The 22,993-nt window shown below is 55.7% G+C and overlaps 5 protein-coding genes across 5 annotated transcripts; 2 read left to right on the top strand and 3 right to left on the bottom strand.

The window, feature by feature from the left end:
* Positions 1–1,741: 1,741 nt before the first annotated feature.
* Positions 1,742–3,208, bottom strand: ColSpa_06917 (ornithine aminotransferase; the record flags this gene model as incomplete). The annotated part of the gene is made up of 3 exons (XM_049273129.1): positions 1,742–1,879; positions 1,943–2,644; positions 2,711–3,208. 3 exons carry the CDS (start codon positions 3,206–3,208, stop codon positions 1,742–1,744), a joined length of 1,338 nt encoding a protein of 445 aa, XP_049129086.1.
* Positions 3,209–5,143: 1,935 nt separating this feature from the next.
* ColSpa_06916 (GPI mannosyltransferase 3) lies at positions 5,144–7,285 on the top strand (the record flags this gene model as incomplete). Its single annotated transcript, XM_049273128.1, has 3 exons — positions 5,144–5,359; positions 5,463–5,684; positions 5,768–7,285. 3 exons carry the CDS (start codon positions 5,144–5,146, stop codon positions 7,283–7,285), a joined length of 1,956 nt encoding a protein of 651 aa, XP_049129085.1.
* Positions 7,286–8,000: 715 nt separating this feature from the next.
* ColSpa_06915 (Rho-GTPase-activating protein 8) lies at positions 8,001–10,897 on the bottom strand (the record flags this gene model as incomplete). The annotated part of the gene is made up of 2 exons (XM_049273127.1): positions 8,001–10,213; positions 10,267–10,897. 2 exons carry the CDS (start codon positions 10,895–10,897, stop codon positions 8,001–8,003), a joined length of 2,844 nt encoding a protein of 947 aa, XP_049129084.1.
* A 9,322-nt stretch (positions 10,898–20,219) lies between these two features.
* Positions 20,220–21,427, top strand: ColSpa_06914 (uncharacterized protein; the record flags this gene model as incomplete). The annotated part of the gene is made up of 3 exons (XM_049273126.1): positions 20,220–20,390; positions 20,454–20,606; positions 20,675–21,427. The coding sequence occupies 3 exons, from the start codon at positions 20,220–20,222 to the stop codon at positions 21,425–21,427; spliced, it is 1,077 nt and encodes a 358-aa protein (XP_049129083.1).
* Positions 21,428–22,162: 735 nt separating this feature from the next.
* ColSpa_06913 (uncharacterized protein) lies at positions 22,163–22,670 on the bottom strand (the record flags this gene model as incomplete). The annotated part of the gene is made up of 2 exons (XM_049273125.1): positions 22,163–22,323; positions 22,421–22,670. The coding sequence occupies 2 exons, from the start codon at positions 22,668–22,670 to the stop codon at positions 22,163–22,165; spliced, it is 411 nt and encodes a 136-aa protein (XP_049129082.1).
* Between the last annotated feature and the right edge of the window lie 323 nt (positions 22,671–22,993).

Below are 22,993 nucleotides of genomic sequence, written 5' to 3'. Positions count from 1 at the left end.
CACGATACTACTTGGGGGGGCAGGAGGGGTAAACAGGAAGTATGGGAAGCAGGGCATCACACCCGTTTCTCTGCTTCTGTCAGTTGCATGTATGCTTCTTGCTATGGCTTTCAAAGGCCTCTTAGGCTTGTCTCACGGATTCAAGAGTCGGGGCTCCTGCGACGACCAAGGCGAACCAACGAGACGCTCACCCTTCCGCGACTAGTAGGTTTAACGTGCAGCATCGCTCCTGCACAAGCATCGCCCAGACAAGCACCGTCCTCTGCGTCTACTGAGACCCCGGCTGGACAAAACAATTCAGTCGGCGACGAATCCACAAAGATCGCCTTCTCCGAAGCAACGGGAACCGCCCAGGACCAATAGACTCTGTCCTTCATCCATCACCCAGGTGGACCATCAGTTGACTACACAACCCGCCTCTTCATCGACAAGCCTGGACTGGCTGGAGTTCAGAGCGAAGGACCAGACGTGGCGCCTGATAACCAACAACAACAGCTCTTGGCATCGCTGTTGGGAAGTCCCAGCCGCAGCAGTATGGCTCATTGGCATCCCGATGACTCCAATCCAGGGTACGTCCCTCTCTCGCTACGCTCCAGCCAATCCGCGTCTGACTCACCCTCGACGGCCTGGAAAACGGCATCGTCGCGAGGTCATCATGCTCAACTTGCGAGATGTGACATGCCAATGGACCGACAATCTGGAAAGCCGGCGTCCAGCCATTCTCCCATTCTCCCATCCATCAATCCATCCATCCATCCATCCATCCATCCATCCAAGCGCAATGAGCCAAGAGGACAACCCCCTCCCAGCACAAATCAAAACCCAAGGATATAAGTCACACCACCGACTTGCCTCCCGCGCCCTGTTCCCGCAACCCATACGGGTCTGCTTTCTTGGGGTCTAGACCGGATATACGCAAGGAAGGGCGCATCTTATCAAATCTACATCATGTACGGGAACGTGGGAGGAGGGGGTGAAAAGCTTCGCTGCAGCTCGACGTGTTCGCCCCTTGCCGCTGCATGTGTCTGGTTGTCTCTCTTGCTGCGTGTCTGCCTGCCGACGCCATATGCAATGCAACTTGCCGAATCCGTACAGCTCCAACAGATGTCAGCACACACAAGGTACACATACAACAGTTACATACACATGGCGGTGCGACGTGGCTTGGCTGAGATTGTTCTGTGCTTCGTAACAATTCTTGCTCGTGTCTCTTTTGGTGTTCTTGCTCCTCTACTCTTGTGATGTATCCAAATCCCACTCTATCGGGATCCGTTACAGCGCGATATATATATGCATGTCTAAGAGGTGACATGAAGGGGCGAATGCTTTCCCACCCTGTACGATGCCCCCGCCGCATGGCCTATGCTCCGAACCGTGTAATGCTGAAGATGATCCCAATGCTGCCTGAGTAAGGTGGGTAATTGTATGACCTGACCATACCATGAGACCCCCGCGCCGCGAACTTCAACCTCCTTTCCCTCGGCTTTCAAAGGTAGAGAAAACAACAAGAGTCCAGGACGTGTGATATTCCTTAACGCCCACAGTGATACCCAAAAGCGGTAGCAAGGAGTCGAAGCAATCCCGCTATTCGTCAGAGTCCAAATCAGATCTGACGGACCACTCGCGCACCCCACACTCGTGGCGTGCTACGACACCAACTTCTCTACGATCGCCGCATTATTCGTGTGTCCAACGGAAGGCTCATATCCAATTGTCACCATCCTCTCACCGCACCGATCTCTTAGTGGTGCGCCGCCTTCTCGACGGTCGGCAGCTCCTTGAGCGCCTCACCGATGATGTTAAGGGCCTTGCGGAGCTCTGTCTCAGAGATGACCAGAGGAGGCGCAAAGCGAATGATGTTGCCGTGTGTGGGCTTGGCCTATTGAGAGCAAAAGTGTTAGTTATTCCCCAAGATGTCCTGTGGAAGTATGGTGCCACTTACCAAAAGACCCTTCTCCTTGAGCAATAGGCAGAGGTCCCAAGCTGTCCTGCCTGCGGCGGCGGACTCGTTGATGACGACGGCGTTCAAGAGACCCTTGCCGCGTACCAACTCAATGATGGGCGAGTTGAAGGCCCTAATGCCCTCACGAAAGATGTTACCCAGCTTCTCTGCCTTGGCCGTGAGATCCTCCTCCTCCATGATCTCCAACGCGCGGATCGACACGGCGCACCCAAGCGGGTTGCCGCCGTAGGTGGAGCCGTGCGTACCGGGCTCGACCACAAGCATAATCTCCTTGCTTGACAGCACGCAGCTCACGGGGTACAGGCCGCCGGAGATGGCCTTGCCAAGCGTCACCATGTCGGGCTTGATGCCGGCCCACTGGGAGCACAGCATCCGTCCCGTGCGACCGATACCGGTCTGGATCTCGTCGCAGATGAAGAGCACGTTGTGCTTCTTGCAGAGGTCCTGCACTCTCTTCAGGTAGTCGTCGTCCGGCACCACAACGCCGGCCTCGCCCTGGATCGGCTCGATGATGATGGCGGCAGTGTCCTTGCCGTGCGCCTCAAACACCGCTTCGATATCCTCAACGTTGTTGTAGCGAATGGGCTGGCCCGTGGAAGGGTTGAGGGCGCCAATGTTGGGAACATAGGGACCGTAGTTGTCTCTCGACTCGGGGTCAACAGACAGGGAAATGGCCGTCATCTGTCAAGAAAGTCGGCGTCAGCACTCGATGGATCAGTAGCTATCAGTCGACCCGTGGTTACGTACCGTGCGACCGTGGAAGTTGTCGTTCACTGAGAAGACCAGAGCCTTGCCCTGTTCGACACCCTTGACCTTGTACGCCCACTTGCGGGCAATCTTGATGGCCGTCTCGACAGCCTCGGCGCCCGTGTTCATGGGCAGGACCATATCATAGCCGAAGACCTGCTGGATCTTCTCGGCCCACTTGGGGAAGACATCGTTGTAGAAAGCTCTTGAACTGAGGGTCAACCTGCCAGCCTGCTCGGTCAATGCCTTGACCAGCTCGGGGTGGCAATGGCCCTGGTTGACGGCGCTGTAGGCGGAGAGGAAGTCGAGATACTCCTTGCCCTCGGGGTCCCAGACGTGGACGCCGCTTGCGCGGGCGAAGACGACGGGGAGCGGGTGGTAGTTGTGGGCAGCGTGCTCGTTTTCGGACTTGATCGCGGCGTCGGTCGACGAGGCGTGGTATCTCGAGTCGACCCCGCCATTGGACTGAGGGGTAGTTCCGTTTGCGTGGGGAGCCATTGTGTCTTGGTTGACTGACAATATGTATGGATGAATACGGGTATATGAGGTCAGTTGGAGATGTCAATTGGGTTGTCAGAGAGTGTGTGCGACTTTGGGACAAGTGGCCGTTGGAGTAACGTTTTAGAGAGAGGGAACATCAAGAGAAGAAGACGGGAACGAGGGGCAGATCGCGGGGTCTTAGGTAATTATACCCTGGCGGGCAGCAAGCGTCCTTGATCCTTGACTAAAGGACTCAAGCGCGATACGGAAGCAAAAACCAGGCCAGCATCCATGGCAAGAGGGCGGCGGCGAAGGCGGCAACGTGGGCAAGGGTCAAACAAAGGGCCGGAGGCGGGCGAAAACGAGAACGCCTGGCTGGCCGTGGGCAGAGAAACGAGGAAAACCTGAAGGCGAACCTGAACCATGACCTGGAACCAAACTCTTGGTGTCGGAGTCAGAAGGCGCGCCACTATGCCTCTAAGTGCAGGTATGTTCCCCTAAGCGCAGGTATAAGCGGCTCAAGTGGGTGAGTGGGCAGGATGACGCCCGAGGGGACCATGTAAGGGAAACCATCCCGGTGCCATTTCCAGTCACATGGGTGTTGACGGGGAGGGGTGTGCGGCCGAAGGAAAGCGGTACGCTCGGTGGCTTCTCGTTCCTGGAGTAAGAATCGCGTAATGAATTGGAATTAGGTGCGATTGCTCCGTGTTGCCGTGGGAAGAAGATGCAGACTGCTGAGCGTTGTTGGGAGGACAAGGCAGAGAGAGAGAGGGAGAGGGACTGACTGTGTGGAATGTTGACAGGAAACATGGCCGAGAGACCAGATCCAACCAACAACCTTTTGCCGATAGGGGCGGAGCGGAGGGGAGGAACCGACACAGCCAAGACAGAGTTGCTGGAGAGAGGAGGGACAACGAGCGAGGAAAACGCCGATAACGGTCGTCTGTGCTCGAAATCAGCGAGGTACAGCAGTAAATGACACCTGCTTATCTACGCTATCAACTCTTGTTATTTTGGATATGCAAGTCGTCCAGGCTTCTTACACTGTGAAGAGGTATCAATTCGGCGCCGTATCATTGGCCTAGGAATTCGAGATTGGGATAAGAATGAATTGAACAAGGCGTGGAGAGACAGAAAGACTGACACAGAAGCGACCGAGAAGGACGAGGAAAGTCCAGGCCTCGCCCAATGACGACGTCTCTATTTCCATTCCCGCTATTCGCAGCCAATAGGATGGTCAATTACTATGGAGATGCGACAAAGATCCAATGGGGGCCGTCGCGGTTCCCATGCAGTACAGACTCGTGCCTGAATATCAAGGTATTCGATTAGGTGGTCTCAGTGCCTACCACTCCAGGCCTTCGGCGACAGCGACTCTCCAGTGTTTTAGTGACCAATTGCCAGAAAGCAACGGCCTGTCAATAAAACTTTAGCGCTCTGCATCCCGTTTCGACATTCCATTAGCGATCAGGAAGGGGGCCCGGCCGGCATCATAACGCATCACAACTTTTTCCTCCAACTCCACTCCTGGCCGGTCCTGGCTGACGACACAAAAACGAGCCAGAAAGCAAGAGACAGCAAGAAAAGGGCGGAAAAGGGGGCCTGAGCTCATTCAGGAGTCACAACACCATCAGCACCGACACACACACATACACATACCACGCACACACCAACCACTCCTACGCAACGTCTTCTGACTCGCTAACACGGTTTCCGTCCAACGAGAGAGAGGAATACCCTTTCATGCTTCCTCTCTCCTCTTAGCGGCATCAGCATCAACGCATGCCGTCCGACCGATGATTACGCAATAGCCTTCCTCCTCCGTCCACCGTCTGCCGACAAGCAAAGAGCGACCCCGCCCCTTGCCCCGTCTACCGCCCCCCCTCTTCGCTGCCCCTACGCCGCTGCCGCCGCCGGCCACCAAGGAGAAGGGGTGTCCACGCTTGCTCCACAATGGCTTCCGTCGGCTCCCCGCCTGCCCGCCCCGAACTCCTAATGGCAGTTCGTAACGAGCGCAACAAGCCCGCCGTCTTCCGGTCCCTCCTCGTCATCCGTCTCCTCAACGCCTGGTGGGTCCTCACCTTTTTCCAGCCCGATGAGTACTTTCAGGCCCTCGAGCCCGCCTGGCGCATGGCCTTTGGCGAGGGTGCCGGTGCGTGGATTACATGGGTGAGTATTTGGAATCGCACTCTTTCATTTTGCAATTCTTGTTATTAATCTTTTTGTTTCCTTCGTGCTGTCGTCTTGGGGTGGTGGTTGCTGACTTGCACAGGAATGGAGAAACCAGCTCCGCTCCTCGCTGCATCCCGTCCTCTTCGCCGGCGTCTACTCTCTCGCAGACCTAGTCGCCCGCCCGCTCCCGTTGGCCCGGCCATGGCTTCTGCTCGCCGCCCCGAAGGCCGCCCAGGCCGTCTTCGCCGCGGCCGGTGACTGGTACACCTGGCAGCTCGCTGTCAAGATCTACGGTGCTGATAGCTCCATCTCATGGTTTGCTGTAAGTCGAAACCGCCTTTCTTGAGCCCGGTTGACCGCGTGCATGGGTGCAAAGGAGAGACATGTACTAACGCCCTCTCATAGCTGTTCATGAGCATGTTTAGCCCGTTCCAGTGGTATTGCTCAACGAGGACCTTCTCCAACTCGCTGGAGACTACGCTCACCATCATGGCCCTCAACTACTGGCCGTGGGAGCTTCTCGGTGAAACCAAACCAGAGAAGGAGAACCCCAAGCCTGCAAAGTCCATTTTGCACACCCCAGGGACTCTGACGAGGTGCGTCTTCCACATCGACTCAATTATCCAAGAACCTTCACTCACCCAAGCTCACAGCCTCCGTCTTTCCCTCATCCTCGCCGCCATCGCAGTCCTCCTTCGCCCAACCAACGCCCTCATCTGGGCAACACTCGCAACCGCCACGTTGACCCGGCCCCTCTTCACCCGGGTTTCCGTTCTCACGGCGCAGACCGCGGTCATTCTCATTCGCGAAGCCTTCCTCTGCGGCGCCTTTGTTCTCTGCATCTCGCTCGCCTCGGACCGTCTCTACTTTGGCGAGTGGGCGTTCCCGCCTTACAAGTTCCTCTATTTCAACCTCTCCCAGTCTCTCGCCGTCTTCTACGGCCGCAACGACTGGCACTACTACCTCTCCCAGGGTCTGCCCCTCTTGTCCATAGCCTACCTCCCCTTCATCCTCGTGGCCCTCTATCGCCCGCCGTCGACGTCCTCCAAGATTCGCACCCAGGCTCTCAAGACCCTCTCATGGACAGTCTACGTCATGATCGCGACGCTCTCTCTCGTCTCCCACAAGGAAGTCCGCTTCATCTACCCCCTCCTCCCGATTCTCCACGTCCTCGCCGCCGCGCCCCTGACGACCTTCTTCACCTCTCCGGCCCCGACGCCGACCTCCAAGTCCCCGCTTCCGAAGCCGAGACTCCGGCACAAGCGCCTTCTGACCTCCGCCCTGGCCCTCCACGCCCTTCTTTCCTTCTTCCTAACCCTCCTCCACCAGCCGGCGCCCCTGACTGTTCTCACCTTCCTCCGCAACTCCTACTCCCGCCTCCACCCCGCCACCTCCGCTTCTTCCATCCCCATCTCCTCGGCCTCGGCCCTGACGAACTCCTCGTCGGAAGAACTCTTCGCCCTTTTCCTCGCACCATGCCACTCGACCCCCTGGCGCTCCCACCTCATCCACCCGACCCTCCGCGCCCGCGCCCTGACCTGCGAGCCGCCCATCCACACGGCCCCCAACACCCCGGAACGCATGAGTTACCGCGACGAAGCGGACCGCTTCTATGACGACCCCCAGCTGTTCATGTCCACGGAGGTGTGGCCCACGCGTAGCACGCAAAAAGGCCACCTAGACACGGACGCAAATGCGCCATCAGCACCGTCGACGGCGGCCGAGGACATCCCCCGCTACATCGTTGGCTTCGAGGGCATCGAGCCCTGGCTCCTTGACTTCTTTGATGGGCCTCACGGCCAAGGATTTGGCGTCCGCCCGAAGCGCGTCTGGCAGGGCTGGAACGGCTTCTTCAACGAGGATTCCCGGCGGCGGGGCAAGCTCGTCGTCTGGGACACGGGGCTGTATACCACCGTATCCTGATCTGTGTAAAACATATCCCCGAAAAGGGGGGTAACTGGAGTCTGGCAAGAGAGCAAGTGAGAACGCCTAATTCAGGCCAGGGATACGTTACCAGCCTCCTTGGCCAATGTAAATCATGTGCTATATATAACAAATCATCATATGAAGCTGAAGAGTCCAACACACACATCACCTCCCGGTGCCATCAAGAACGAGCACAGTCCCAAAGTGTAAACCGTGGACCGAATAGTTACCAAGCATCAACAAGATCACGCATAAAGAGGATCCCGAAGAGAGACGGGGGCCCCTTTGTAGAGAAGATAAATGTAAAAAAAAGTCCTTTCTTTTTCATAGACCATCAATAGGCCAGATCCCTTTAAACGTTAGGAGGTGACTGGCCTGCACTCGACAACGCCTACTTGACTAGAATCCCTTCATAGCGAGCGAGCCCGTGGGCAATGCGTCGCCTTACACCAAGCCAGACAGAGAATCGAACAACTCCGTACATTATGATTCGCACACAACCACACACATGCCTCCTTTTCTCTTGAATAAAACATCAACCTGGGATCCTGGAACTGGAGCGGCCTCGTGCTTAAGCTCTCATTTTCCGATTTCAACCCCTGAAAGCGCATCATCATGTCCAAACGACGAGTGCCAGTCGTTCCCTAAAAACTTGTCCCCCAAACAAAACACCATGGATTTCATAATTTGAACAAAAAAAAAGCCGCCATGACTACCGTGCTTCTTCGGTCTGTGAATGTTGCGGTGGCGCTAGTTCCGGTTGAGATGCAGCTGCTAGTTGGGACGCTGCTGGTGGAGATGGTGCCGATTGAGGTACTGTCGGCTGGGCCGATGCTGGCTGGTTCGGCGCCGTTGGGGCCGGCAAAGGTAACACTGGCTGCGCCGGTGCCGAAGTTGGTGCTGGCCCCGACGGAGCCATTAACGGTTGAACCGGTGCCGGCTGAGACGGCAATGGTGGCACAGGCGCCGAGTAGTCGTTATGCACCTTCTCCTCGGGATCTCTCCGTAGGTCCAAGCTCTTGCCCCTTCCGGACATGATACTGGAACTACCGAGAGAGGACTGCCGGTCAGCAGGAGGCGACTTATTCCTTCTTTGCTCCGCGCTTTCCTTAGCCTCTCGGTATTTGTTCCTAATCCAACCGATAGGACCCTTGGATTCGTCTCTGCCGTCCTTGTCGCGGGACTCGTGACTGCTCTGTGCCTCGGCGGCATGGAAACCGGCTTCGGAGCTTTCGCCAGTGAAGCTCTTGCGTGGTTTGTATCCGCCGCTTCCAATCGAGGTCACGCTAACATCAGCATTATCGTTGGACCCAAATGCTAGACGTGGTGATGTGATGGATGGGTGGTGCTCGTGGCCCCGTTGCCGCGACAACCTCCATCTTTTCTTCTTATCCTTATCCGGCTCATTCGCGTCGGCAGATGTCGTCATGATGGACTCTTCAGTCTGATCGATGTCAGAACCTTCGTTAAATGATGAATGAAGGGATGTTGGAGGTGACTTCTTGCCCTTGAGGGTCTGCTCAGGGTGTAGGGTGCTGCTTGAAGGGACTTGTGATGCGCGTGGAGTGGGTTCCGATGGTGTATCAATTGCAGACGATTGCTGACCGACAGAGAGGGATTCATGCTCAGGGATTGGACCGCCCACCAGGTCCATAGGATTGGGGGCTTCAATGGCAGGGGACACGGCGGCTGAGTGCGTACCGGGCAAGGATGTGGCCGAGCTTTGCGCGCTCGGGTTTAGACTATCAGGGATCCGCTTCTTCTTCAACTTGTTCGGTTGTCTCTTCTCTCCCTCGCCTGTGGGGGATCTTTGGAATATGCTCGGAAGGCCCCTTTCCTTGACGGGGGTCGCTGCCTCGTTCGGATCCAGCAGCCTCTCCTGGCTTCGGCCTGCCGTACCGGCAACAGAAGGAGCCAGGCTGGATGTGCCAATCGCAGCTGGGACAGGCGAAATGGTCGAGGCAGAAGGGGACTGATCAGGCACTTCGACGAGCTCCTCCGTCGTCGCCGGAATCATGGGCTCTCGAGATGACGAGCCGGGGATAGGCGAGGCATCGCGTCTGAATCTTCCCGTCTGGAGAGCGGGAGACTTCTTGGAGGGTACGGTGTTACTCCTTCCGAGTCCACTGTTCGGTGTCGGGGCCAGAGCCGGGCTGTTGGGGGTCGTAGATCCCTCCTGGTGAGAGTGTCGCGAGGACGTCGATCGATTTCTCCTGACCATCCCTTCTCTTCTCACGCTCTCAGCACCGGCACTTGCATTAGACGCAGAACGACCCAGACCCGACTTCCTGTTAGGGTTAGGAGTTACCGGCCCACTTGCAGCAGGGGGTGTGCCTTTTTCGATCAACTGCTTCGTCTTTTCGTCTGTGGCTGTGCCCTGCATGCCGATCAAGAAATGATCCTGGTTTTCAATGAGGAAGATGAGGACGCATTGGTTCAGGCGGTACTCTTCCGGCGCCATGGCATGTTGCGGATGCGAGAGCATACCGGGTTGGAAGATGGCCGCAAGGTTCTGGGAGTTCATTCGGTTCTCCTCCGACTTGGCGGCGAAAACGGCCAAGAGATCTAGGATGTAGAGCAGTAGCTGTCGGTTCAGCGGCGGGAGCTCGGTGATGAGTTTTTGGTACTTGACGATGGCGGCCTGCTCGTCGAAGTCCTCTACGAATTGGGGTCCTTCAGCATCACCCACCGCTTGCCTCGTGGCGCCTCGCAGTGGTTCCCGGAATTTCTCGTACAAGTCCAACGGCACAACCGGTTCAGGTAGGTCGTTCAGGTATCGACGGAGGACGTTGGCTGCATCGTGGACAGTGTAGTTGTCCCACACAAGGCCCTTTCCGTAGCGATCGGGGGAGTCGAAGATCTGCTTCAGTTCCTTGATGCGCTTCTCGGAGCCGCTGAGACGGAAGATACCCTCTACTGTTGTGGCTGTAACAGAGTGTGAGCAGGTGGAAGATTGCCGCAGGGTTGCATGCGCTCACCTTTTTCCTTGAGAAATACGCCACACTTGGCAACGACGATCGGTACGTAGCCATAAATGTAGCTTTTTCCGTTCTCATCGACGAGGGAGATGGCGACGTTGGCATAAGTGATGCTCTGGCGGAGAGGGACGCCGAAGATACCATGTGGTCGGTTGTCTGCTGTACAACGTTTAGCACCTGAAGTAAAGGCGAATGGTATAGCTGCGCGGATCCGCTTGGCGCACTGGCGCACAGGCGTGGTGATGGACAGGGACAGCCTGTTGAGCACCCAAGCCGGGTTAATGGAGGTGAACGCTGTCGCATCACTTGAAGCGCAGGCTGGGGGTTGGGGAGGACTGCTGGGCTCGACGACGTAGGCGTCTTGCAACAAGAGGATGTGGCTTAGAGGCGTGGTCGATGTATCAATTGCTTCGTCGACATCTTCACTGAAGACAGGTTGTGATGGGGGCGAAGGTTGCAATGCGAAAGTAGAAGGGGCTCTACCGTGATGTTCCTGGTGCTTCGAGGGCAACTTGAAGCCTTTCCACCACGACTTCAAGTCTCTCTTGTTCGGAGTCGAAGGCCCGGTGGGTGCGGTCGAGGTGCTCGTGGGCTGTAAAGCCTGGTTGGGGGGAGGAGCTGCGGACGTCATCGCAATGACGGGGCGCAGGTGGTTGGAGCTCAATTATGGTGTTGTAGCCAGCGCTCCAAATGGTGGTCGTGGGGAACGGGGATGGACGACGAAGTGTGTCAAGCGACGTAGAATGACGATGGTCGAGCGGCGGGGGGAAAGCTATGTAGGGAGCAGACCCGGTGTCGCCAGTGATTGTTCTTGGGTCAAGTCGGTCGGTCGGTTGCTTGGTCGCTTGGTGGTGTTTTGCACTGGGTTAGGTTGCTGGGAAGGTATTGGGTGTGAGCATGCGCTAGGAGAGGATGCGACGCGCAGGCGGGTGATTGGACGTGGGGTTTCTTTTTGGCGCGCAAATGTTCCTTTGTCGAACGAAGCGCTGCGTCGGCTGTCTGAAATTTCCACCTTTTTCTTCTCTTCCTGGAAAATCTATCGTGAAAGCACTGCCGTCGGCGTCATGAGGATGCTCTGGCCAAGAAGGGGGGGTACTGAGGAAGGTGGGAGCGAACGACGGAAATGAGCGCCGGTATAGGTGAGATGACGACCTAAGTGATGCTTGGGCAGCCTTGACCAAAGACAGCGAGCGGCAGGCGACGATGATGCGGAGCTGGAAGAGGGGAGGGCGGAAGTCGGTAAGACACGAGCTGTGCGTTAGTGGAATTTTAACGACAGACAATGATGAAAGCGAGTGACGTTTCCGAACAATGGACGCGACGACGACACGGGTTGGATCTGGCAATCGAACGTCGTCGGGCGGCGAGGACGAAGAAGAGAAAAGTTGTTTTGGTCTGGAGAAGAGTTCGGGGTCGAGTTAAGGAAGAAGAGGTACGAGCGAGGTATGTGCACTCGAGACGAGGTACGCAGGTGGGAAAGTGAGTAGGTAACGCGAAGTAAGGTGAGGTGAAGGTAAAAGCTAGAGTCCGAAGCAACGTGAACGAAGAGGGGGAGGTGCAGGTGCGGGTGCAGGTGCCAGTGCAAGTTGCAGAGGTCTCAAGGTCCAGGCCAGATCCACGTCCAGGTCTAAGTCCAGGACCAGGTCCAGGCCGGGCGTAAGTGTAATGTGCGTGTGCGTAAGTCGGGTAAGGCAAGGGAAGAGAAATGCTGTGTAGGTAAGGTGAGCGTGGTTGAGGAGTTACCCAGGCAAGGTAAAGAAGATAGACAAGGTGGTGTGCAGAGAGCAGACGGGGTGGGTGTGTGTGCCGAGCGGGATGGGTTGTCGTCAGTGGTGATGAATCCAGACTTTTTTTTTTCTTTCGTTTGATTAAAAGCTCGCCTGGGCCAAAGCAGGCAGTACATCTACCCCAGGATGGTTAGGGGAGGTAGGGTTATCTGAGTGAAAGAGGACATGCAAGGCCAGGGACCGTCCAGTGCAAACAATGAGTTAAGCGATGTACCGGTGCGGCGTTCACATCCGGAGGGGGAGCTGCTGGTGAGCCGTGGACGTCTATGATGTGGAAGCATAAGATACATACGGGAAGACCAGGGGCAAAGCAAAGTACGGTATGCAGAGCATAGCAGCAACAACAACAAGTATGGGACAAAACATTCAACGTGGACAGCGAGCGGCCCGGACGACGAGCAGTAACAAAGCGCAAACGACACAGGCAAGAGACGGCGCCCACCTCTACTACCAGCATCCTCCTCATTCATCATCAGCAGCAGCAGCAGACGCTGACAGTCCGGGACGGAATGGATAACCCGGGAGGAGGCAGCAGGGTTATAGCCGGTCAGGTGGTCTGGTAGGGCAGCGGCGACGAGGGGTGACGGATGATTGTGAGGGGTGTCGTAGGGGGGGGACGATAGCGATGGTATCCCCAAATGACAGGGCCCAATGTGTAGCTATGCCAATGTCAATGTTAGATGGGTTGGTGCGAGACTGCCGCAGTGAGTGCGTCCCGTGAGTGGGTGAAAAGAGCCAAAGTGGTCGTCGGAGGACAGAATTGGCGACGGAGGGCAGGGCAGGGCATCATCGGCAGGGGAACACTGGAAGAGAGCGAGAAACAGCAGAGAGGGGCCCAGGGCCAACGGGGGGGACGTGGGAGGAGACGGGAGAGTGGGAGCGGGAGTGGAAACGGCCCTCCAGTAAAAAGTACCGTACGCAGCAGGGTAAACTGGGCAGAGGCGCAGGTACCTCACCTTCCATGCTTCTCGACGACCCAAGACCGGCCAGGCCCCCCCAGGGTGGGGAGAAAGACTCGTCGAGGCCCAAAGCCTGCAGCGGACAAAGTGTGCTACTGCTGCGCAGTTACGTGGGACGTGGGACGTTGAACGTTGAAATGGGTGCTCAGTTGCTGGGGCGGAGGCCGCTAGGAACTCGCTGGCCGCCTCTGTCTGCCGTCACTGGCTGTTTGTCCCTGGTTCAATGGAGTCCTTTGCGACGGTGCGGATGCTGGATCTGCACGATCCCAAGGAGCAAGAAACGGTGGATAGGGGAGCCAGTGTTTTTGTTGCACTTGTTCACTGGAGACGCTGACACGCTGCGAGTGGATGACAGCGGTACCTGTACTTCACGGCGGGCATGGGCGGAAGTACTGAAGTTGTCGGAGTCGGTGTTGTCGATGTCCACTTTCGCATCCGTGGTCAAACACCTCGGTCTGAGATGAATTGGATAAATGGGTGAGTGGGTGGATGACTGACTGAGTGATGGACTGATTGACAGAGGGCCGTATTCACCCCCCGTTGCCACGCTACAGACAGCTCTAAGCTTGTCCAAGTACCTTGAGGATGAGCTTCCGTGGCGGTAGGTACGCCCCTGTGCATTTTGGCTTTGTGGGGCACCGCCAGGAAGGATCAAATGGGATGAGGCCTGGGCCACCTGCCCTTGGCAGATTCTATAGTACCTATCTTCTGGGGGAGGAAAAAAAAAAGGAAGAGAAGGAACCCAGCGAAGAAATGGAAGGAAGTCGTGACAAGGAGGGGGTGGCCCTGCCGCCAGAAGCTCTCAACGAGATGAGACTGGCGAGGCGCAAGTGGACCCTCGCGCATCTGCCTCCCCCCCCCCCAATGAGGGTTTTCATAGGTCTCAAATCAATAAAACAATCAATCTTTCATTGAGCCTACGGTAGTGAGTCCGATCCAGTCCACACAAAGGGAAGGTACGCATCTACTCTGGTACATCGCGACCAGGGGCAGTCACCACTGGGTACTCTAGCTCCAGCTCCAGCTCCAGAGCCGTGATGGGACGCAGAGTTTTCATACGAGGTCAGGCAGGGAATTTTAGGTTAAGGTACGGCAAGGAAAAACCGACTCGTCTACGAGTCCAGTGAAAATTGTGGCCCCGCGGTGTTCATGCCTCCCATTCTTCACCAACACACACGCCCACGCCTCGGCTTCAGTATAAGCTTGCGCCCCTTTGCAACCTGGACCAAGTGCCGGCGTGCGTCATCCCCTATATCGTACATGACTTACAACACCTTACAAAGATGCTTATGTTGGAGACGCGGATTTGACCGCACGCCGGCAAGGCCCCTCTTCCCCTCTTCAGCCCTTTCGGCCGTCGTCCTAAGCCTCATACGAGTCAAGCCTTCTCCTGGCTGACGCAGATAGGCACAGGCGGAACCCTGCCCTCCTCGAAAGCTTACCTACGCATTGTGATGCTGTACTGAAGTCGACTGGTTCTACCGGTACCATTCTGCGCCGGTGCAGCTGATGGGTGCAAGGCTTCGTCCATGGTTGTTGCCCGTCGGGACGTGGGCGTGGTGGTCCCCATACTTTGGGAAGCACACTGGAGCTGGGGGGTGGCTCTCAGGCTCGGAGCCGAAGTGGAATTACCAAATTTCAAATTGGAAAAACAAACCATTTCTGACGTTGGTAAACAAAACAAAACACACCGAGAAATGGATGGAGAGACGAGCACGGGAGAGGGAAAGGAAAAACAAACACGGAGACAAGAAGCAACGTCCCGTCATTATCAGCAAACCCCATCGCAAGCCAAGAGCTCGGATCGCGCAAGTCCAATTTAAAATACACCCGTCCATCGTCAATGCCTTGTGCTCTTAGGGTCCGGTGTCGTGATCCAGAGATCTCGATTATCGCTTTCCCCATCTCCCGCCAGAGTCCCATCGACGTCCCAACCGGTACCATCGCGGGACCGGGGCGACGAGGGAACTCGTTGCGTCTCAGGCATTTCAGGCAGGCAGGCAGACGTGGCGGACAATGCGTCGTCGAGGGACAAACAGGTACCTGCATTGGCACGCACCCGTTCGTCTCGTCCAATCCGACAGCAACTGACAGACGCACCTCGGGCCACTCTTTCCTTCTCGATCATTTCACATTTCCTTGCCCAACGACTGGCTGGGGAAAAAGCAAGCGTGTTTTGACACGCGGCTGTCGGAACATGACGAGCCCAGACCGAAGTGCATTTTCCATTGACTTTCTAGCATGCGTCGTCGACGCATCGTCAGCCGCAATCCCCCATCTGCATTGTCCGACATCACTGGGTATCGCGTTCAATGCGCAGCTTGTGAAGGGGACTCTGGAAAATCATACTCCCCTCGTTTGTTTGTTTCTTCCCACAACTTCCAATGTTTTCGCCAGCTTTTGCGACTTCCCACCATGCTTGTCTCACACATATGTCTCTCACTCACACACACACACACTCTCTCTCTCTCTCTGCTGCCTTACAGAGCTGGGCGCGAGTTTCCCGTATCTCGGACTCTGGGCTCGGCTTCCATTCCAATCCCCCTGCGCAACCTGCTTTCGGTTGGTGGATCTCCTGTGGCCGGTCTTCAAGGTCTTGCATGCTCACGATACCGACACCATGCCTTGATCGAGTTTGCAAAATGCTGCCGCGACTACATCATCGTTCCCTCAGCTGTCCCGTTCAAGCTTCTTCCGAACAGGAGTTCGTCGCGTCTTGACATCGGGTCACAGCCCGTTCCTTGGTCCAGACCCGAACTCCCGTCTCCGAAATGGCAAAGGCCGCTGTCGATCACCTCACCAGCGCCGAACTAAGCCTCCCGCCGGATGGAACTGTACCGGTGCGGCCATAGTGTACCTTGCGGCCATAAGCTTGACCGACGACATCGGGTATGGAAGCAGCGAGCCACTCTGGCAGCAGGCTATGCATTACGTCCAAGGCCTGCAGAGCACAGAGTACGACATGGCGCTCTCGTAGGGCGGAACCTCAGCCTCTGTCTCTGTTCCTATTCGACCTCGCTTTCGTGCGATGCAGAACAAAGAGGTAGAGCAAGGGCATTACCACGGTACTTCCTATGCACAATCCGCCCTGGTCCTCTCAGCGAGTTGATACTGTCTTTCCCACAGTGCGCCCACTACTTCGGCTCTGAAAGGCACAGTTCCTGCAGGCGGTCAACTCGTCAACCCGTGGCCAGACACCATGCCACTTCCAAGCTTCGGTTCGCAACTCTCACCTGCAACCGACATAGTCTTTCCAGCCACCTGTCCCCAGAAGCGCTATTGCTGTCTTGTTTTACCGACACAGAAACATTGGCCGATGTGCCAATAAGTTGCAGGCTGCCCGACAACTTTGAAGGCTAGTCTCTTGCAAGCAATACGAAGAATCCAAACAAGTGTTTCTCAGGCACTTCTCACCAGCCCACGACCTCTGAGTCACTGACGGGTAATTAGCAATGTGGGCGCAGAAAAGCACCGCGCCACAAAGCAACCTGATTTCACTCCAATCCAGCCTATCCGACCCAATGGCCTCCACAGAGCCCAGATGCTGGATCTTGCCGAACTTCCATAGGTCCTCCAACAACCAGCCATTCATTTATCCCTCTATGCCCATGCACATCTCATTTTCAGGGACTGACGGGTCATGGTGGCTCCAAGAGACCCCATCGTTACTTACCGCCTCAAGACCCTTCCCAGTCTTCTTGCGGTACTCCGCAGGTACAGATGACACCCATCCCACTGCATCTCTCTCCCCTGCGCAATGTTCCACTCGAACAGCTCCCACCCCCACAGCTACCCAATGACGTCGTGCACCTCCGGCTTCGACAACGATGCCACCGTCCCCGCCAAGTTTATGTCAACGGTCTTCAGTGCTTGAAAGAGCTGTAACCCCGACGCTCTTCCCGGCTTCTGTTACCTCCCGCCTTCCCGCCGCAGATGTCGGCGTCTGCCGCCACCTACTACCTGTACTATGTATCACTGTACAGGACCACACCACACTCTAGGTACCCATCATGAGGACCCTTCACAATGCCGTCAATGAGGTGCTCCAGCCAATGCCGGGTTCATCCCGTTTCCAAAATTAGCACCGAATCCTCTTCCATCATGCAGGGACGCACAGCGCCCGTTCCCTCCAAGTTAGAATGTCGTGTTGCCTCGCCTGGACTTGTCAAGGACGAGCGAGTACCGGTAGCACATGCGGGGATAAATTCGCCTCCGACACGACTTTGGCATCAACCTTGTGGCTGCATCCGCACTCAGTGTGCTCTTCTGACAGGTCAACCGAGTTTTGGGCGTGGCGCAGAGTCATGGAACTCCGTCACCTAACAAGTCGTTCGCCTGGGTTTGCCCAATGGCAAGACCCGCACAGCTACTGCACTCTTAGCGTCACATTTCTAGGCATGCTCACGGCTATCTCGTGGCCGAGAGAAGATGGATCTACGCTTATCTGTAGCTCAACTGCAGGAGATGAAACAGGCTAATCGTTGAAACGGAGGATTTTTGCTCTTGGAAATGGTCGAGTTGTGCCTGCAGGGCTGAGATGCAATGCCAACTTGCCGCCCATACGAGCCAACGCTGATGCACCATGACAACTTCACCAGCGGTAAACCCACACTTGAACCTGTTGTGAATACCAGAAACGCGGGGTAGAGGCTAACAGAAGGGAGGGCATAGCCACGCTGTTCCTACATCATGCACACATGACTTTTTGCGAGAGTCCGCTGACTGTCTTGACAGGCTACTTGTCCGTTTTGCGCAAATTGTGGAGGCCCGGAGCCGTCGAGGGAAGCTATCAACTTGGCAGCTTGAGAACATATGGGCGAGCAATTTGACGGAAATCCAGTTTTTGTTTTTTTTGGGGGGGGTGGGTTTTTTTTGTTTTGCGACGCCTTCGTCGCCCCATGTGTTGCCGACGTTGAGCTGGCTCTTGGGGCACTCGGAAGGTCGCTCTGCGTTAGCCAAATGCGAGTGATCGGTGCCGGTGAGAAAAGGGGCCTTGCTTGTTCTCGGAGACAACAGCGGGCCACTTTTCGACGCCCATTCATGTGAAGATGAAGAGCACAGATGCTTCGGACACTGCCGCCGCCGGACGACAGGTCATCACGAGGGGCCAGAAGAGGTATCGCTGCGGATCACTTTACTAGATGGCAGCGCCAAAGTTCGGTCGCCGGGTTTATCGAGTCTTTGCGTTCGTTTGGACAACCTTAGATGTTCCCTTAATGGGAATCATCAAACGACTGTTTTGTCGTGCGACGGTAAAGGTCCTGTTATTCCAGGTTATATCAATCGGGGATAGCATATCCGTGTTTTTTTCTCTGCGGGATTGACTCTGTGCTTTACTTCCATGCATGTCGATTGCCGTTGGTCTCCTATTCCTAATTTACCTTGCCTGTAGTCTGTAAGATGATACTTGCATCATTCAGACCAAGGGCTTGAAAATAGTCTGTTGCTGTACTCAATCATGATGCTGGTTCCGTACCCGTCCTATCCTGAGTAATTTTTCTATAGTATGTGACTGGAAATCTGATGCAGGGAGAGGTTGGCAGGGCCGACGAAGACAGACAGTACTTTGTTTTGGGTCCGGCTATTATGAGGTAACGGACACTCTGCTATGTTTGATGGCACCGGCGTGATGCCACCTCTGCGAGTCTTCAAGCAGATTGTTACCGAACCTCACAACGCAGCGCTCGTAACTCGTCGTTTCCCATGTTCTAGTCTATCCAGAAGGATTGCTTACCTGCCTTCTCGGCTGACCGCTTTTGGGCCGCCTGTTGTCTGGTAACGATCATCCGTGACGTTGGTTATAACGATTGTACCGCCTGGGATAAGTCTCTTTACTCTGAGGCAGATGGACCGTATCGTGCTGGTTTCCCGGCGCGTGCAGAGTTCCACCATACCAGCTTTCTCTGCCTAGACAAGCATCACAAATGGTACCGGAGTAGCATACTAGACCCTCGTTTCCCCTAGATACTGCGAGGGTTTCTAGGACTCTGTTGATACAGAAGACCAGATGCGACGACGCCTTGGGCAACGCAAGTTTCAGTTGTGCCGCGGGAGGTCGTAGCATTTGTTTCGGAGAATGGCCAGGTTCTCTATGAGATGGCCCTGGAATCGCAGCTTCTTTCGAAAGAATTGAAGCTTGCGCGGCGGGCAAGAATGAGCTCCGTCGATTTTATCTTTTAAATTCTGTCTCCAAAGTATTCAACCGTGAAACGTGTTCCAGAAGATATTAGAGGAGAGGAGACCAGAGGGTTAGGCAAAGCCCTGTCAAGTCTGTCGATGTAATCATGCGGAAACCTACCCAAGGCATCTGTGACTGCGAAAGATACTGGAACCTTGACGGGAGAGAGTTGTAACGCTTGGAACAAACTGAATCTGAGGGGGTGTCCGAAACTGATCTATGAATACATAACGAGACTGACAGCACCTGGTTATGAGTTTTCAATTACATGACAAGAGTGGCTGCTGCTTAGACGGAAAGCTCGAGGCCCGGCAGCAAGAACGCTAACCGAAGCGCAACGTCCTAAATACAAGAATCACTTGAAAACCGTAGCTGGGATGATTGAAGAAGCCCGGCTATATTTAGGCGCGACGAAACCCAAAGTGGTATCGATTGCCGATATATGCCTTTGCTGTGGCTACACGGCAGAGTCAAACGCGGCTGATGGGGACAAGATCTGACAGACGATATCGAGGCCTGAAATAAACACCTTGACGACTCTGAAATTATCACAATTCCGTGAGTCGTCCTTGCGTGTGACGAAGTCCTTGGTACACCTCGAGGACGCTGTCACCCAACGTCCATCGGACCTTGAATTAGCTTGCTTTTGGGTAGACGGTTCGTTGGGATAGGAAATCAGGTCGATTGTAGGAGTTAAAGCGGGAAGAACTATACTCGTTCATGCCAGTTTGATATATACATTATAGAAAAGAAGATATGAGTGAGAGACCGAGTGGTCAAGGTATGATCCAAAGTTGAGAAGTGAGCTGCAGGAGCTTCTACAACGTCCTGAACATCCGCTGGGATCAGCAACTTTAAGTGTGGCCCGAGCGTCAGCATTTGGAGGGGAGCTTCAGCCACGGTGGCTTGACTATGCGACGACATCATCGGCTTCAGACACATGTCCACCCACCATCTTTCCCAGACTCTCGACGAGAAAGACCCCCTACAGCGCCCAAAAACGAAGAAGACGGCACAAGAACACCCATAATGGCTCGATTGTCGACGGCGTCGCCATTCACAACCAAAAGCTCTTCCGAGAAGGGTGCAGCCGAACTCAACCAGCTCCTCCGTCGACTCGACCAGACAATCCTCCATGCCGATCAGGACCGCGAGCGCAGGTTACGGGCGAGCGAGTTCGAGCGGGCGAGGCTGAACTCGGTATGATTTCCACACACGGTCGGAACAACCGAAAACGTTGGCTAACTACGGACTTTCTCCCAGAACCTCGACTATGCGCGAAGTCTTCTTACCAGAGTCGAACAGGAGGCGATGCATATCAAGCTCCTTTCCCGGAGGCAAGATATGCAAGCCGACCTGAACCGGAAGCGCGAACTTTTGGAACGCCTAGTGGATAGAATGCACGACCTGGAGCAGGTGCGTAGTCAAGCAATCATGGTGGGCTTTCGGCAGGAGGGGGATCACGGCTAATGCTTGCGCAACAGTTACACGAGGAGGAGGACGACAACAGCTCAGACGGCGAGGATATCCTGGCCGATATTATCCCCACGCCAAGCGAGAGCATGGACTCGCGATCGACGGATATACCAACGGAAGACACGGGCGACCAAGACGAGGATGACGAACCCGAGATACCAGACCTTCCTCCGCCAGTGTCGGCGCTGCCGACGGAACCATCACAACCCTCCTCAGCGGCAGTGGCTTCAGAAACAGAACAATCGTCATCACACCAGCCACCACAAACAACCCTAGAATCCGGCACGATAACAACCCAGACCCTCCGTTCCCGCGGTCCCGCCCGCCCCGACTCACCCTCCGCGACAACGACAGCAACGGCGCGCGCAGCCCTCTTCGCCTCCCGCCGCTCCAACACCAGCAAGTCTACAGCGTCGGCCCCGGCCTCATCCACAGCGACGGCGGAAGCGATTCTGGACCACCAGCGCGCGGAACAGGATGCGCTGTCCGAGTCGATCCTGAAGATGGCCAGTGCGCTCAAGGCCAGCTCGCAGAAGTTCTCCGACACTCTCGAGCAGGACAAGAACGTGGTGTCACGCGCGGCGGACGGGATGGACAAGACGGAAAGGTCGATGGACGCGGCGAGCCGGAGGATGGGCACGTTGAGGAAGATGACAGAGGGCAAGGGGTGGTGGGGCCGGATGATACTCTACGCGTGGGTATACGGGCTTATGGTTGCGTTGGTTCTGTTGGTGTTTGTGATGCCCAAGCTGAGGTTCTAGGTGACGAGGGGAGTACACCCCATCCCGACGGATGCAGGGGGCTCGTGTGCATAATCATCACTCCTCCGGCGCCAGGCAAGAGAGCTGGCTGCGGTTTTGTATCAAGCACGGCATGAGCGGCAACACGAAATGCAAAGCAGTATTGGACCAGGCAAACCGTCTTGTCGTTTCTCCGTTGATGTACGGCCCACGCTTCTCAGCACGCCCTAGTATCTCGCCGTTCCCGTCACTAACCACACCAAACTATATACAAGGCAAAAGCCAATGCCGCAAACCCCTGAACCAAAAACAAGCCAGCCAGTCTGGTTCCTACGGATGACGGCGCCATAGTCGATGCTGGGTTTTCCGTACAAGGAATCGCTGTAAGCGAAGCGGGATCAGCGGGCATTGAAGCGGTTGTAGAAGCAACCGCCGAAGTCGCAGACGGTGTGCCATGGGGCGTAGCAGACGATGTCCTAGATACCGTCCTCCTTGCCGTCGTCGTCGAAGGCGCGTCCGTCACAAATGAGGGCCATCTCTCGGTGGCCAGCCTCACGACGGACTTGGTCCTGAATTCGGTCCCGAGGCAGGCTAGGCCGCTTCTCTGGGGCCCCCTCGTGCCGTGTAGTAGAGTTCCGCATACCGGAAAGCTTGTGTTACTACTCGAGACATCAGCACGTGCCCTCCTGATAATCTATTCCCTCGGCTTGCTTTCACCCGAAGGAGGGAGAAGGGAGAGGTGAGAATGCTAAAACCTTACCAGCACATGGTCTTTGAGTGCAGGTCGCTGTTCAACTTGCAGAGGGGCGCGGTGGGCTCCAGACAACTGGTGTACCGCCCTCCGCAGAGCCACTTCCCGGTGCCCTTGCAGGAGAGGACACTCGACCCGGAACCCGTGCACGTAACCGTCGCGAGCGCTATATGCATCATGCCGTCAGCTTACACGTCTCCTTGGGCAGGCAAATTCGCCAAGCAAGAACGGATGATAGAGGGAGAATGAAGGCATGAACCAACCTCCGTTAGTGCTGAAATATCCGCAGGTTTCCTTTTCCTGGCTCTGGACGTCGATATCGGTGTCCAAACCCCAGGCCTCGGGTCTTGAGGTCGGCCTTGGGTCGGGCCCCTTCACAGTTTGCCTAAGTCTGTCGCCCAAAGAGTTGGTCGGCGCCGGTAACTCGGAGCGGATGTGGCTCACGTGTGCTGTCGCTGTCGTCGACGAAAGGAGGAGGCCTCCAAGAGGGAGCAGAACTGACTGAATCTTCATCTTGAAGATATGAAGCTGTAGTGTGGGAGGAGCAGCACGGAGGGTTGCGGGCTAGCGATGGGAAATAGAGACATGGAGAAAGTATCAAGACAAACCACGATTCAAATGGAAGGCGCCGATGAAGACTATGATAAGCCGTGGATATCATTTGTACTGTGCCAAGTGCCTTCGGCCTCGGTTGGACTGCTTTGATGAAGCAAACATGCTTGATTATCACACAAACTATATCCTTGCATGCGCTCCAACTCTGAGGAGTTCAAAGAAGAGGTACATCTTTGGGTTACAGGCGATGGTCTGTTGCTTCCTGGCCCTCTTGGCCAATG

This window comes from Colletotrichum spaethianum (assembly GCF_022836535.1).
Source record: "Colletotrichum spaethianum MAFF 239500 DNA, contig17, whole genome shotgun sequence".
In the NCBI taxonomy this organism is placed as follows: domain Eukaryota; kingdom Fungi; phylum Ascomycota; class Sordariomycetes; order Glomerellales; family Glomerellaceae; genus Colletotrichum; species Colletotrichum spaethianum.
This window is presented reverse-complemented; position numbering and strand designations above follow the sequence as displayed.